This window comes from Paramormyrops kingsleyae, chromosome 12 (genome assembly GCF_048594095.1).
Source record: "Paramormyrops kingsleyae isolate MSU_618 chromosome 12, PKINGS_0.4, whole genome shotgun sequence".
In the NCBI taxonomy this organism is placed as follows: Eukaryota; Metazoa; Chordata; class Actinopteri; order Osteoglossiformes; family Mormyridae; genus Paramormyrops; species Paramormyrops kingsleyae.
Window position 1 is genome coordinate 31597573 of NC_132808.1, and position 15576 is coordinate 31613148.

At 46.9% G+C, this 15576-nt stretch overlaps 1 protein-coding gene and 1 long non-coding RNA gene across 5 annotated transcripts; both read left to right on the top strand.

Moving 5' to 3' along the window:
- The first annotated feature begins 496 nt into the window (after window positions 1-496).
- Window positions 497-2046, top strand: LOC140577708 (uncharacterized). Its single transcript, XR_011981869.1, has 2 exons — window positions 497-702; window positions 957-2046. It is a non-coding gene; the product is annotated as an uncharacterized lncRNA (long non-coding RNA).
- Window positions 2047-2468: 422 nt separating this feature from the next.
- LOC111834190 (mitochondrial import inner membrane translocase subunit Tim10) lies at window positions 2469-15508 on the top strand. 4 transcript variants are annotated; one of them, XM_023793221.2, is made up of 8 exons: window positions 2469-2700; window positions 3980-4092; window positions 4506-4993; window positions 7529-8218; window positions 8328-8826; window positions 10263-13202; window positions 13526-13838; window positions 15067-15205. In XM_023793221.2, the coding sequence occupies exons 2-7, from the start codon at window positions 3990-3992 to the stop codon at window positions 13771-13773; spliced, it is 4968 nt and encodes a 1655-aa protein (XP_023648989.2). In that variant the 5' UTR covers window positions 2469-2700; window positions 3980-3989; the 3' UTR covers window positions 13774-13838; window positions 15067-15205. The 4 variants fall into 4 exon arrangements, with proteins under 4 accessions (XP_023648989.2, XP_072554062.1, XP_023648990.2 ...); XM_072697961.1 differs by having other exon boundaries at window positions 4506-8218; XM_023793222.2 differs by lacking the exons at window positions 8328-8826; window positions 10263-13202; window positions 13526-13838; window positions 15067-15205 and having other exon boundaries at window positions 6606-7669.
- The last annotated feature ends 68 nt before the right edge of the window (window positions 15509-15576 follow it).

Here is a 15576-nt window from a genome sequence, read left to right on the forward strand (position 1 = left end):
ACCAAAAGTGCACACGGAAGAAGATGTGGCTCGTCGGAACTTGCTGGATGCGCAAACTGATATTTTCACTCTCATGTTTTCCGTCATTTGACTTGCAGGTGGTGATATAATCCCCCGCCTTGCACAAACACACCATTTTGAGTTTGTCGGGTCTTCAATAAAGCACTATGCTGGACGTGTATCCCCTCCTACTTTATAAATGCCCCCCCCCCCCCCCCCCCTCTGCCCTTGTGCCATGAATGTATATGAATCCCATATAGCTGGTGTGAGATTCTGCACGCGTGCAGGTGTTGACTGCTTCCATAGACGTTTAAAAACAGAAACGGAATTGGCGCGCCTGCTGCATCTTCTCCCACACTGACCTGTAAATGAAATCCTCTGCGTGATCTTCGCAACTTGGGGAGAATACCCATTAGGTACTGCTGCTATGTGCTGAGATTAGCTTCTTCATCTGGCTTAACATTTCAATTTTCTTTTTAAACACAAAGCACGTCTGTCTGAGCCTGACTTCGCCCCCCCCTTCCTGTTTGCTGTTACTGAGTTATGTCTATTTAGGGTCCTCATCTCCTTTTTCCTTCCCTCCCCCAAGTAAGTGCTGGGTCATATTACTCTCTCCCCTTGTCTAATAATTATGAGGTGTAGAAGCAACAGGCAAGTACACATTTGGATCCTTGTGAACAAGACAACTGACTTCTAAACCATGCAAGTGTCGAATGATACATTTCAGGGTGAAGGAGATCTGTGAGAAAATCTTATGGAGCTTTGCTCACCAGTGGTGGGGATCAATGAGTCCTGGCTGGGTTTCTTGAGTGTGGCTGCAGCTGTGTGGGTCTGACGACCGGTACTTGACCGGCTCAGGGAGCTGGGGAGAGAATTGTGTCAATACTGATAAATATCTGCTCTGGAATGGTGAGTGCCATTTAAAACCTGACTCTGCTCTGTGTGTGTGATGGTAGGTCTTTCTGCGTGGACCATCGTGAACTCCAGCATTAGAAGACTTAAAGACTTACCAAGTTCCCCAGGGATTATAAAGCCATTACGACTTAACAGTAACAAGTGGAAATGTTAAGTGCAGCAATATATGCATAAATCAAGATTTTTAAAGCTTTCTTTTTTCCCCCCATCATGGAAAAATAATTTGTTATAGCCAGTTTAACCGAACTGACAAATCTCTTGGCAGTTGTTTTGTTTTTGGGGTAATATGAGGTTAAACTCCTTTCTCCATTGCATTTAATTTTCTGTACTCCTCTAAGTGCTAGTCGTCTCTTGTCCTGCATGGAGTTGACCTCTTCTTCCTCCCCAACTTCCACTACGGATCTGTGCTCTGATCGTGACGGCTCCCCCGAGCACCAGTCACCAGACATTCTCTCACGGCGCACATCCCACTCGAGGGACCAGGGTGGTCTGCGGTATGGTGTAGGTGTGGTCTGGGCTCAGCTGCGTCCTTTCCTGCCATTTTTTTTGATCAGTTGCCTGGTGGTGGCACTTGTCTACCTGCTCCATACTATCATCTACAGCGGCCCCTTCACTGACCCACTCTTCTTTCAAAAGTTTGCCCAGCGTTGGCCCAAGCCCCGCCAAGACTGGACCCCCAACTTGGGAAAGACCCCTGTGGAGCAGCTGGGAGACAGCAAAGACATGGCTTAGGCTCAGTGCTGTGTCATCGAGTAGAACTGGATGTCAGTGTGAATAATATCTGAACAAGGCAGCTGTCTGCTGCCACTCCAACTCCTCTCTGTAGTTTTTAATCATTTTGAAACTGTTCAGTTAAATATTTTTCATTTAGTATACTACTTCAGCTGCATAGCTAGAATTTGAATTTTTTCCCAAGAATGTAATAACTGTTTGTAATTTTATCGGTTCACTGCAGTCAGTACCAACTTAGTTACCAGAAAATGCTGTCATGTAAGAGTTGCATATCTAAGAAACTCTTTTTATCTTAAAATTTTTATTATGGAACTGAAAACGGATATGTAAAAAATATATGCGTTTTTCTTTATCTGAAATATGACAAACTGAAAATGAATAAAAGAAATTAAAAACTTGCGAAGCTTGCATTTTATCCGCCAATGAACTAAAAATTCAGATCTAAGTATATTCTTCAAATGGTCTTTTATCTAGACAATTCAGAATTGTAACGCTTATTTAATATTGAAAAGTGTGTGAAATGTAAATAGAAAAACTACTAAGTGGATTAACAAATGTGGGTATGGCGTAGACGTAACTGGCATTATAACGTGGTGAACCGATTTAGCAGAGTCTGTCCATCTCTCAGTTAAGCATTTTTTTTTTGCACCAGATGCTTGCATCGCTTCCTATGGCTGAAATGCACAATTAAAAAAAATCATAGTCCTCGCTCAATTCTGGGGAGAAAAAAAGGCAGGAAATTGGGAACATAGCGATACCGGCAGCACATCCCATAAAGGCGCAGCTACGCACGAGCCACGCTATGGTGCTGAACGGTTAGTTTGTGGACAGACACGCCGCTAGAAGGCGTCTGCGCTGCGGCCCTCTGAGGACCTACTGCGGCTGTTCGGGTAGTCGTTTGTCGTTAAAGAGAGAAAAATCATTTAAATATACATTAAACTTTATTTTAACTTGTAACGTTTTAGCCAGTTATTCACATAGTTCCAAAGCTGATTTTATTTCGGAGATACTGGCATTTACTTAACTAGAAAACGACTAATTAAGGAGACGAGGGTGAGTGGCTAACGTGATTTTTATTAAAATTTGATCGAATAGCGCAAGTTCACTCAGTTAAACTGCAGGTTTTGGGTAGCTGTTGTATTCGTGTATGAATACTAAGTTCGTGTCTCATACTTGATAGCAACATGCGACTAGGTCTTTTCGCAGATTAGATAAATAAATAAGCGAGCTGCGTCTCCCGAAATTAGCTTGTAAAAACTGCCAACGAAGATGTCGCCAGCTTTACTGGGGCAGGCTGGCGGTGGTGGCGCATTCCGTTTTCCGCTTAGATGGTCCCGGTGGTTTTGGGTCCCGCAATGCCGACAAACCGAAAAAAACAACGGCGGATCCCGGGAGCGGGTAACGGGCGCGCGGGCGCAGGAGGAGCGCGCTGCACGTGCAGGGCACAAGCGGGCCTGTGGCGCGCGGGCAGCCTTAGCGGCGGCGATTTTTACTGGCGTGCAGCTTTTTGACCACGTTAGGCTTATTGACTCGCAGAATAATAATGTGCAATGTGTAATTAAGAGTAATAAACCATAGACGTGCTATAAATCCACATGCAGTTTTTCCCCAGAGTGTAATGCCACATATACATACACTTTTTAAATTTTATAACATATTATCACAGGGTTGCCAACTCTCGTGCATCTGGCGTGACACTCACGCTTTCAGACTCACGCAAGAAATCATTCCATTATTCCATTATTAACCTAATATTAGCCACCCCAAAAGCATTGTTTGCCACAAGTGATGGCAAAAGAGTTATGACTTAGGCCAATAAATACACCTTTGGAGGGGGCAAAAGATGTTTTAGGGGGGCTTTAATAGGCCTAACGATGCCCCTGCTACAGACTGTTTACAAGGTAATAAAACTTACATACATGTAACTCAGGGTTGCCAAATCTCATGCATCTGGCGTGACACGCTTTCAGATTCTCATGCAAGAAATCTTACGGCAAAGACATATTATGCCCGTTATAAACCTAAAATTAGCCACATCAGAAGTGCTGGGGTAGTTTGCAAACCCAGACTATTTACAAAGTAATAAATCTGTTACATGCATGTAAATGTGTGTGCAGAGTTGTCTGGAATTGAAAATCTCATGCCAGGCAGCAGACCCAAGTTGGCAGCCCTGTCATTATTTCAAATGGATTTCATAGTATTACATCCTGCCGGAGATGGATATATGTGGTTATAGTTGCTCTTGTGTGGCCACAGAACTGAGAATATTCTAGTTATTTGACCTTGAAGTGACCTTTGCCATTTACCTGCTCCATCCATCCGCTCCCTCCAGCCGGGGACACATGTGGCGGTACCGCAAGCCCAGTTTTGAGCTGTTGCTCCTGGGGGAGCTGCAGAAGCAGCAGAGAAGCAGCATACTCTGTGACACCATTTTGCAAGCTGATGGTAAGTGCTCCGCTTTTCCAGGATTACACACATACAGTTTATATATATCATGCGTGTGTGAGAGAAGGAGATATATATATATATATATATATATATATATATATATATATATATATATATATATATATATATATATATATACTTTTAATAAAATGGAGTTTTATTTTAAGCAAATGGATAATAATTGATTTGTGTAGCTAGATTAATAAGAAGGACATGCACAGACAAACACAAATAGTGCCAATCATACAATGTGCCAAGACAGTATCAGCAGTGACTGTCCTCTAGGAAAAGGCATCCTGTAGCACTGGTGTTATTTTCCTACACCTTTGCTCATCCTGATATTTTAGGTAACTTCATAATCTTGGCCATTCTTTTCTCTGCCTTGCAATGTCTTCCTGGTTGTCCCTTAGGTATATCTGTGCCGGCGCACAGCTGTGTCCTCTCTGCCATCAGTCCCCAATTTTCCCGTACATTCTCTGCTGCCCCACCCCTGCCGCTTGGCCAAAGCCACCTGCTGCAGTTCCAGGCAGTCAGAGCCCACACTCTTCTAAAGTTGGTGGGCTTCCTGTACTCGGGAGAACTGGAGGGTTCGGGGGAGCGTGAGAGAAAGGAATTGATCACTGCTGCCTGGAAATTGGGCATTGAAGGTCTAGAGGAGGTTGGCAGGAAAGAGGGAGAGGTGCAAGAGAAGCATAATGGCAGAGTGACAGAAGATGCGAAGCACTGTGAAGATGATAGTGGTGAGGTCCAAGAGTTGGGGAGGAGATGGGAGGAATCTGAAGGTCTGATCGAGCAAGCAGATGGAACGAGGGGGCCTGGAGAGGACCAGGACATGAATACAGAGAGCAGTTATGTGCCCCTGTCCAAGAAGGCGAGGGACAGTGAGACCCAGACTGAGGTCAGTGGAATGACAGTGGGTGGGGCAGACATGGAAACACAGACAGATGTGTCTGTCCTGAGAATCAGGGAGACAGACACAGGTACACAGACTGATATACCTGTCTGGATGGACAGAGAGACAGACACAGGTACACAGACAGACATACCTGTCTGGATGAACAGAGAGACAGACACAGGTACACAGACAGACATACCTGTCTGGACGGACAGAGAGACAGACACAGGTACACAGACAGACATACCTGTCTGGACGGACAGAGAGACAGACACAGGTACACAGACTGATATACCTGTATCGATGGACAGAGAGACAGACACAGGTACACAGACTGATATACCTGTCTGGACGGACAGAGAGACAGGCACAGGTACACAGACAGACATACCTGTCTGGACAGACAGAGAGACAGGCACAGGTACACAGACTGATATACCTGTCTGGACGGACAGAGAGACAGACACATGTACACAGACAGACATACCTGTCTGGACAGACAGAGAGACAGGCACAGGTACACAGACTGATATACCTGTATCGATGGACAGAGAGACAGACACAGGTACACAGACTGATATACCTGTATCGATGGACAGAGAGACAGACACATGTACACAGACAGACATACCTGTCTGGACAGACAGAGAGACAGACACAGGTACACAGACTGATATACCTGTATCGATGGACAGAGAGACAGACACAGGTACACAGACTGATATACCTGTATCGATGGACAGAGAGACAGACACAGGTACACAGACTGATATACCTGTATCGATGGACAGAGAGACAGACACAGGTACACAGACTGATATACCTGTATCGATGGACAGAGAGACAGACACAGGTACACAGACTGATATACCTGTATCGATGGACAGAGTGACAGACACAGGTACACAGGCTGATATACCTGTATCGATGGACAGAGAGACAGACACAGGTACACAGACTGATATACCTGTATCGATGGACAGAGTGACAGACACAGGTACACAGGCTGATATACCTGTATCGATGGACAGAGTGACAGACACAGGTACACAGGCTGATATACCTGTATCGATGGACAGAGAGACAGACACAGGTACACAGGCTGATATACCTGTATCGATGGACAGAGAGACAGACACAGGTACACAGGCTGATATACCTGTATCGATGGACAGAGAGACAGACACAGGTACACAGACTGATATACCTGTATCGATGGACAGAGTGACAGACACAGGTACACAGGCTGATATACCTGTATCGATGGACAGAGTGACAGACACAGGTACACAGGCTGATATACCTGTATCGATGGACAGAGAGACAGACACAGGTACACAGGCTGATATACCTGTATCGATGGACAGAGAGACAGACACAGGTACACAGACTGATATACCTGTATCGATGGACAGAGAGACAGACACAGGTACACAGACTGATATACCTGTATCGATGGACAGAGAGACAGACACAGGTACACAGACTGATATACCTGTATCGATGGACAGAGAGACAGACACAGGTACACTGACTGATTTATCCATCTGGAGGAAGCGATGGACGGAAGCGGATGGTGGTAATGCCTCCATTTTGCCCCTCCCCCCAATGTCAGCTTGCTCCAGTCCCAGCTTTGAATGGAGCTGGGCTGACCACCAGTCAGCAAGATTTTCCGTCCCGTTACTACCCAGCGTCAAGCCGCTGGCTTTCTGCACACCGTCTTGGCCCCTGCAGTTGAGTCCCGTGTCTGGCAGCCCACTGTGTGACAGGGAGGACACCAATGCGCTGTTGCCTGCAGGGGAAGGTGGAGCTCCGCTGGCGAATGCTGGTCATGTGACACACAGGCGTAAGGCCTGCCTTGTCACTCTCACCCTGGCCGGTCATACAATCGCTGATACTCCCCTCATGAACACCAATATTGACGAAAGTTCTTCTGGCCCAGCTTCAGTTGTTACTAACCCTCCGCGCAGCACCGTCTCCCCCGAAGCCCCATTTACAGCTAACATCACTGCTGAAACAGATGAAAATTCTTCCACCCCATGTATTAGTGCCCCTGCTGTTACTCCTGCTTCTGCTCTTTCTGCTCACCATTCAGATACAGTTGCCCCTGCACCATTGATTATTGCCCATCATACAGACAGTATTGCCCCGACTCCAGAGATCATCGCCAGTGATACAGATATTATCGTCCCAGCTCCAGCTGCTGCTGCAGCTGAGTCAGCCTCTCTTGTGGCCACAGCCGGTGTATCCGGTGGGTCTGGTGATCATCTGCTCGGTGTTTCAGAGGCTGCTCGCAGCTCTTCCTCAGCAGCAGATCTGTCTCCTGTTGCCCCTGTTGCCGAGGCGATGGCTCAACACTGCATGGCATTGCCCACAAGTCCATGCTGCTCATCACCTGGCACTATTCTGACCATCCCTCAGGGGGCCGATTTGGAAGACCCTGGTGGAAGAGCCATTCAGCTGTCTACCCCCCCTGCCTGCATCCTGTCCCAGGGGCTATGTCCGCTAATCTCTGCTGCCTCTGCCATGCTTTCTCAGGGGGAAGAGCATCACCCCCCCCAAACCCCTTCCTTACCACCAGTGCAGGCAGGGATGGACTTCCAGGGGGCGATTGCCACCGCACAGAAGAATTGCAGTGGACATTTCGGATCCGGGGGTGGAAGGATTGTTGGAGATGGTGTCCAGGGACTGGATGCAGAAGAGAACAGGGAATTTGAGCAGTTTGAGGGCAATATTGTAGGCTTCATCAACTACTTTCTGAATCCAAACCCATCTCAAGAAGAGAGCGGCCATGCTGGGGTAGGGAACAGCAATGTTACCGGGCACCAGGAAATGGCACCTAGTGGGTCGAGGAAGAGAGGGAGGCCAAGGAAGAGAGGAAGGCCAAGGACGACGGGGATGGTCAGGACAGAGGTGGTCATGGTGGAGGGGGAGCGAGGAAATCCGTCCTCACTGGAAAGGGGCTGCGGGAGGGAAAGGATAGAGCTCAGGCCGAAGAATCCACAGACAGCTGTCAGTATAATACCCAGGAGGGACCGGGGGCGAGGCAGGGGGGGCGGCAGGAGTGGGCTCAGAGACAGACAGCAGCCAATCAAGATGAGGCTGAAGAAACAACCTGAGGGAGGGGTGTGGGAGATCGTGGATGTGAGGGCGCAGGCCTTCGGAGCTCCAAGACGAAGAAGGGGAAGGCCATGCAAAGGGGCCGTTGGGGGGCGGACACATACCCAGGTGGGTGATCATTTTAATCTGCTGTCGCTTCTCATGTCGTGTCAGTATAAAGTATTTTGCTTACTGTAAGTGTTACACTTAGGTTAATATCAAGGTTTCTCCCCCCCAGGACGCATTTCCAATCATAACGAGACAGAGGGGTCAGCCCGGGGTCCACCCCTTCCGAATGTCCTCTCTTCCCAGTCAGGTTTTCAACGCCCTTGTCTCTCTGCCTGATCTTGCAGAGCTGTCCACATTCCCGTCTCCCTTTCTGTCCGGCCGCAGCTGGCACCCCCTGCAGGCCCAGCTCCGAGCTCCGCTGCCCCCACCCTCCCCACAGGCGGCCCCCGAGGAGTCAGCCGAGCAGTTCGAGAAGCTCCTGGATGATATGGTGGGGCTTGTTATGGGACTCGATGACAATGCTGAGGGTCTCTGCGCTGATGACAGCTCCGCTGGTGGGACTGCCAGCTTCCTGCAGCCCCATCTAGATCCCTCTGCCGACCCTCACTTGACGTATGTGGTCAGCCCTGGATCTTGTCTTCCTTCAGAGGTTGTTATAAACACTTCTCCCTGCAATGTCGCTCCTGCTATGTCCTCCGAGGGTGATTTTGCTGTCACGGCTAATCCAGGTAAGATAACAGTTTGTTTACACATATAAACTAAATATACTCAAGTCAGCTGTCTCTGTCCACTGATATTTTATATTTGAGAAGTCTGTGGGCAGTGTCATGGTACTGAAAGTAGAAATCCAATTTGAGCAAGGAGGCCCGATCACACGGACTCGATCGTCCCTGTGCTGCAAGTTTATTTTTGTTTTGTTATTGAACAGTCACAGGAGATGATATCCAGTGGCACACCAGTAAGCCAGAAATCCAGGCCTCGCACATTTCTTTGCGAGACTGTTTAACGATCATATCCTATTTGCTAATTTATCACAATAAACGTGGGAAATTGTAGGTTGTATCACCTAGCTTGCCGCTGTACAGGTTTCTCCCGCTAGCCGAAAGTAAAGCGTTCCTATGAAACCTTTAATAAGTCGAGATGGTCCAAAGCAAAGAAGCACTTACCATTAATTTATATGAGGAAAATTTTCACACGCTTTCAGACGGAAAAACATGACCTACCAAACAATACCAAGCATCACATAAAACCTAAAATACCACTAACATATAGTAAAAGCAGGAATGATACGATAAAGGCACAGCCTGTGTAAATAAGAAATAATGTATATTATAGAATCATTATAGTCAGCGTTGCTTAATGACAGAGAAACTTTCTAAGAAATACGTCGTCAGGTGATTTTACCATTATGAGAACATCGTAGAGTGGTTACTTACGAAAACCTAGATGGTATAGCCTACTACAGTGTAGCCTAAATAATGATAAAACGTACAATATAGTAAATGCGTAAATCAGTAACACTCATTAAGTATAATGTACTGTACATAATTGCGTGTGCTATATTTTTATATGACTGGCAGCACGGAATGCTCTTTAAACCAGCATCACCACAAACACGTAATGTGTTACACTGTGACGTTACAATGACTACGGTGTGGCTAGGTGACAGGAATACTTGAGCTCCATTATTATCTTATGGGACTGTCATCATTTATGTGGCCCGTTGTTGATCGATCACATGACTTGTATATCTGTAATCGGCTCACTGATAAACAAATACCTCTTCGGATTTCTTTAGGTCACTGAAAACAGGTCTTTTGTAGGTCTTTCGTAAACGCAAACTGGCATAAAGCAAACGTTCATAAAGTGGGGATACCTGCATTACGTTGATTTAAAAAGTAGAATCGGCGCTCTCTCTGTCTCTCAAGGTCATCATGCTTAACCTTGGAGGGCTTTCATTTGTTCCGAAATGTTGTGTGGCTTCTGGTCTCTTGGGTCGTGTGCTCGAGGCCTGGTGATCTGTTGTAATGATGTAGGGTATTAGAGTTGGGTGTCCCAGGAGTCTGTGTTGTTCCAGGTGCTGCTTTATTTCCCAGGCAGCATTTTTATGTACTTTGTGTTTATCCTTCCGTGATGCGGCCATTTCTCTCTTCTCTTTCCACAGTATCCCTGCAGTCTGTCACTGCCACACCCGATGCATCTGTCCCCCACACAAATACTCCTCTTCCTCTTCATGTCCCACACACAAATACTCCTCTTCCTCTTCATGTCCCACACACAAATACTCCTCTTCCTCTTCATGTCCCACACACAAATACTCCTCTTCATGTCCCACTCACAAATACTCCTCTTCATGTCCCACACACAAATACTCCTCTTCCTCTTCATGTCCCACACACAAATACTCCTCTTCCTCTTCATGTCCCACACACAAATACTCCTCTTCCTCTTCATGTCCCACTCACAAATACTCCTCTTCATGTCCCACACACAAATACTCCTCTTCCTCTTCATGTCCCACACACAAATACTCCTCTTCCTCTTCATGTCCCACACACAAATACTCCTCTTCCTCTTCATGTCCCACACACAAATACTCCTCTTCCTCTTCATGTCCCCCACACAAAGACTCCTGTTCCTCCTGATCCACATCAGGGCACCACCACCGCTTGCAGCCACGGATGCTGTTCCTCCTCCCTCTGCTCTATTTGCTCACACCCCCATGATGAGGCTGCTCCCTGCAGACAACGTTTGTGGTCTTCCAGCAATCCTGTCAACTTCTGTTCTGAATCTGGCAAAGAGTCAATATTTGGGCCAAAGGATTCCCTCCTGTCGTGTTTTTCTCAGGCTGCCAGGGTCACAATTTCTGGTTTAACTTATGGTTTGCTGCAGACAGCAGACTCTGTAACGCCAGTGAGGTGCTCCGCTGCGGTTCAGCCCAACCCTCGTTCTGGCAGCAACACAGAAAGAGCGGTTCTGAGCCGCAGTACAGGCTGCAGTCGTGCCACAGACACCTCTCTGTACAGCCCACCTCGGGAGACCACAGCAGCAGTGAATGATATCCTGGAGCACATCTTGGGGTCATCTGAAAATGAGTCTGAATCACGATGCGTGAATGATGGTGACGAACCTGAGGGGATTGTGCGGGAGGATGGAGCTGAAGTCCAGGAGGAAGCAACGACCCCTGATGTTTTGGGAGAGCATTCGAGCAAAGACGCACATGATGTGAACGGGACAAAGGATGCAGATGGTCCCTTAAAATGTTCAGAGGGTTCTCAGACAAGCCTCCAGGAGCATGTAACGCCCCTAACAAACATTCTTTCTCCAGTTCAAAAAGAACTTACTTTGGAACCAGAGCAACCCATAAAAACCTCCCAGGACACCTCACACATTCTGGTAGAGTCCCAGATTTCATCTTCAGCTATACACTCCAAACAGCAAAGTTCAAAGGACCTCTCCTGCTGTCCCTCCCCCAGTCCTGAGGGACTACAGATTCCAAGTTTAATGACAGAACACCTTCCAGCAGATTCTTCTCCCAATAGACTACGGAGTCCAGTCACGAAGCAACTAGTTCCCATAGACTGTTCTAAAAGACCTACGGGTGTTCCTGGGGACAAGGGACCACCGGATAACAGGTTGAGGGGCAGAGAGAAGGTAGATGCAGATTATAAGAAGAGGAAAATTGTGACAAGGAGTCAAACTAAGAAAAATAGGACTAAGGAAGCTGAGGATGGCAAAGGACAGACAAGTTCAAACTGGAGAAGACAATCTGTAAAAAGAGGTTTGCAATGTTGTATGCCTGCGTGGGAAAGACATGCAGACGGGACAGTTGTAAAGCGTTTGAGGCGATCAGCAAGTTGGGTTGAAGAAAATTGTGGCAAGTTGCGAGACGGTACATTTAGGTCTGCAGAAAAGAGGAAGTGGGAAGGACAAGCTGCCGGGGTGAATCTGAGGAAGGCCAGCACCTCTGTCTACCGCTTGACGAACAGGAGCACTTGGCCTGGGAAAAAGCCTGGAAACTTTGCAATGAAACGGGAAGCTCGTTACTCATCAGCAAGGGTGTGTATCAGCTGCAATGAGAACTCACCTTTAGACAAACTGGAGAAGTTGGACAGTTATGTAAACAGGCTGACTAAAGCTAAGACCCTGACAAACAAACCAATGAGGACTGAGTATGGTACGAGAAATCTGACTAGTGTGAGAAAACACAAAGCAGATGGAGTAGATAAAGGAGGTCCCTCAAAGAGAGACACTTCAGAAGAAATGTGTAAACCCCGTCTGATCGCTCAGGAAGTTAAAATACCAAGAGATGCCAGAGCTGAAGCCAGTTCAACACTTGGTAAATCCACTGTCAGCTGCTGGCAGGCCAAGAGATACCAAGTTGTGAGTGAACGACAGAAGATGGGGGATTTCCATACAGATGAAGGCAGACTCCATACAAGAGGGAGGAAGAGGAGGATGCAGGATGCTGTGGAGCTGAAAACCAGACAGGGGCCTCCTGATAAGCGAAGGGGGGCCAAACCGATCTGCAGTGTTTGTCTGCAGCAGAGCAGTGTGCCACGGCAGCCTTCACTGGACCTGCTGCAGAAGAGAGCGAAACAAAAGCCCAATGAGCGGAACTCACTCCTAAGGGGTGGGAAGGCGTACACTATGAGGGATGACAGCAGGCTTCTGAACTCCTCGGGGGTTCAAAACGTCAGGGAGCTGATGCAGCGCAAGAGGAGGGTCATGGAGTGCAGGGAGAAGGAGAATCACAGGGAGAGGAGCTCAGGAAAGGAAAAGCAAGAAGAACGAGAGGATTGTGAGGATGGTGGTGCAACCCGTGATGAGCAGGATTGCGTGAACGGAGAAGAAGTGACTGTGCAAGGTGGCAAGTGCCATGGGCAGATCTTGGAAAGCAGGGCCGAGAATGCAAGAGACAGAGAGACCAAGAATAAAGAGGTTCCTACAGAACATGGCGGTGGAGGAACTGGACCGAGTGGGATGGACAGAGTGGATAAACCAGAGGCTGATCGACCAAAAGGGCAGTGTGAACACAATCAAGAAACGACATCTAATGGGACTGAAATACAAGACATGTCAAAGGGAAACTCCATAATATCAGGTAAACTTTGATCTATTAATAAAAAAAACTGAGAAAACCACTTAGATGAAGTTTAAAACTTTACACCAGAAGCTGATTTGCTTAAATAGGCTGTTACTGCCGCTGTTGGTAAAGGCCTTAGATAATGTAATGTTACTCTGTAGCCGTTTTCCAATTGGTTTTTATTTAGAGGTTCAGGTCTGGGAGCCTTTCTTGCATAGTAGTGTCTTATTACATACAATGATTGCAAATGAAAGATTATGACAAAGGAACTTGAGATAGATTTGAAAACGGCAAGTCTCCTGAAAGAAAATGTCTGTCTGCCTCTTGTGGCTTTGCATTAGGATTGGCCGTGCCTTCCCAAAGGCCGCACAACGTCACCAGGGCTTCAGTGGGATGTTTGGAGTCGGAGGACGAGGTAGACGTGGAGGTTGACGTAGAGGTTGACGTGGAGGTTGATGTGTTGGATTGCTCCAGCCCCATCCGTGTTTCATCTGATGCACTACACTGGAGCACAGCACAAGGGTCAAGTGATGCAGAGGAAGATGATGAGGGAGAGGAGGTTGATGTGACTGGCGAAGAATCTGAGTAAAGCCTTATTTTCAACCCCACATAACAAACACCTCTTTGTCTCTCCTCCAAACTCTCTCAAGTGAGGTGAGTTTGTCTCATTTTTCATAATTAACTAGTAGTTATAAATGTACATTCCCGAAAACGTAGATTGTAAACCAATTTAGAAAAAACAGGAGGGGTTGCCTCAAAAACTTTATTGAAAGTAATCAGTTTCATTTAATAAAGCCGTGTAAAATTATACTGTTGTTGTGCTTCTTGTAACACAATGAAAACCTTGCAGTAAAATACTAAAAATAAATAAATAGAAAAATCTTTGCACCTGACTAAATCAAGCCATGTAGATATTCATGTAGATATTCTTGTTTGGTGGTCTGATGATGTGTCATCAAGCAATGAGTCACACACAGCGCAGCAGAAGACATAAACTATAATATCATAGAAATGTCTCTTTGGTATTACTGTAGTTGTGCCACTGCAGTTTAACAGGCTGTGGAATAATTGATGAAAATGCGTATAAAACACGTACAGGCCATTCCCTCAGTAGTCGATAGAGGGTGCTCCGCAATTTCACCGGAAGAATCGCCGTCTGCCTGCTTTTGAATGCGCAACTTTATTGATGAATGTCCTTGTGTAGCTGTTCTCTGGAGGCGGACGAGCGGTGCGCCGTGGTGTGCACACGTGGTTTTTACATCTATATAATTGGAGACGGAAAGTCGTGGCTTGCCGGTGAAAAGGGGGGTAGATCGTGGCGTATTTCGGTGAAAAGCCTCAGGGATGGACCCTCTTAAGGCACAGCAGCTGGCGGCGGAGCTTGAAGTGGAAATGATGGCCGATATGTACAATCGGTAATACAGTTGACCATCGAGCGAAATGCCATTGAATGCCATTACTTATTTTATTGCTTACACTAACTGGTCCACGGATTGATATTTGCTTTAATCATTGGCTGGCTTCCTGAGAGCTTTTTAGTTGTAAAGGTTAATTAGTCGCATCTGTGTTTTGTGCAACCCAAGGTAAATCATATGAAGAAAAAGCATTGCGATTGTGGGTAGCTGAAAAGTGTCCCAGTCACGCGGCTGCACATAATTTCGTATTTATGTGAATATGTGTAATCCGTACCTTGTGAACATTAGGGTAGAATTAAATTTGCGAAAGTGCCATCGCACTGTAAAGGACTTAACCAGATCAGCAGGAAACCAAGGTAAACCTTGCATGTACTTGAATGTGTCCGAGTAGGGACTGGCCCATGTGGTATTTATGCTGTGCGTAAAACTGACCTAGCCTTATGACCTTTCTGGCATCCCCTCCGCAGCATGACAAACGCCTGCCACAGAAAGTGTGTGCCCCCGCACTACAAAGAAGCGGAGCTGTCCAAGGGCGAGGCCGTCTGCCTGGACCGCTGTGTGGCCAAGTACCTGGAGCTACACGAGCGGCTGGGCCGCAAACTGACCGAACTCTCGGTGCAGGACGAGGAGATGATGAAGAGGGCGGCGGGGGGCACAGCCTCCGGATAGCAGCGCGGGACGTCTGACGGGCGAAGTTTGCCCATTTAACAGTGTATATATGTTGTGTAAAATTTCACGTTCGTTCGAGTGAAAGAACTGTTATAAAAGGCTTGTTTATTTCGTGTTTGTCATCCAGTGTGTCCGCAGGAAAATTAACATGCTGCATTGTTCCTTTTGTGGCTTCGTGTCAGTCTGACCTGTACACTGTCCAGTTGCTTAAATAAACCTGCAGATTTCTAGTAAGTTTAAGGATTGATGTGACTTTCCGGTTTTTATGCTCTGTGGTGTGAATCTGCACCTTAATAGGAGAAGAACCC

Coding starts and splice junctions, on each gene's coding strand:
- LOC111834190 (XM_072697961.1), top strand. CDS start 3,990: ATGTGGCGGTACCGCAAGCCCAGTTTTGAGCTGTTGCTCCTGGGGGAG. Junction 8,827..10,262: donor TGCTGTCACGGCTAATCCAG/GTAAGATAACAG, acceptor CTCTTTCCACAG/TATCCCTGCAGTCTGTCACT. Junction 13,203..13,525: donor GGGAAACTCCATAATATCAG/GTAAACTTTGAT, acceptor GCTTTGCATTAG/GATTGGCCGTGCCTTCCCAA.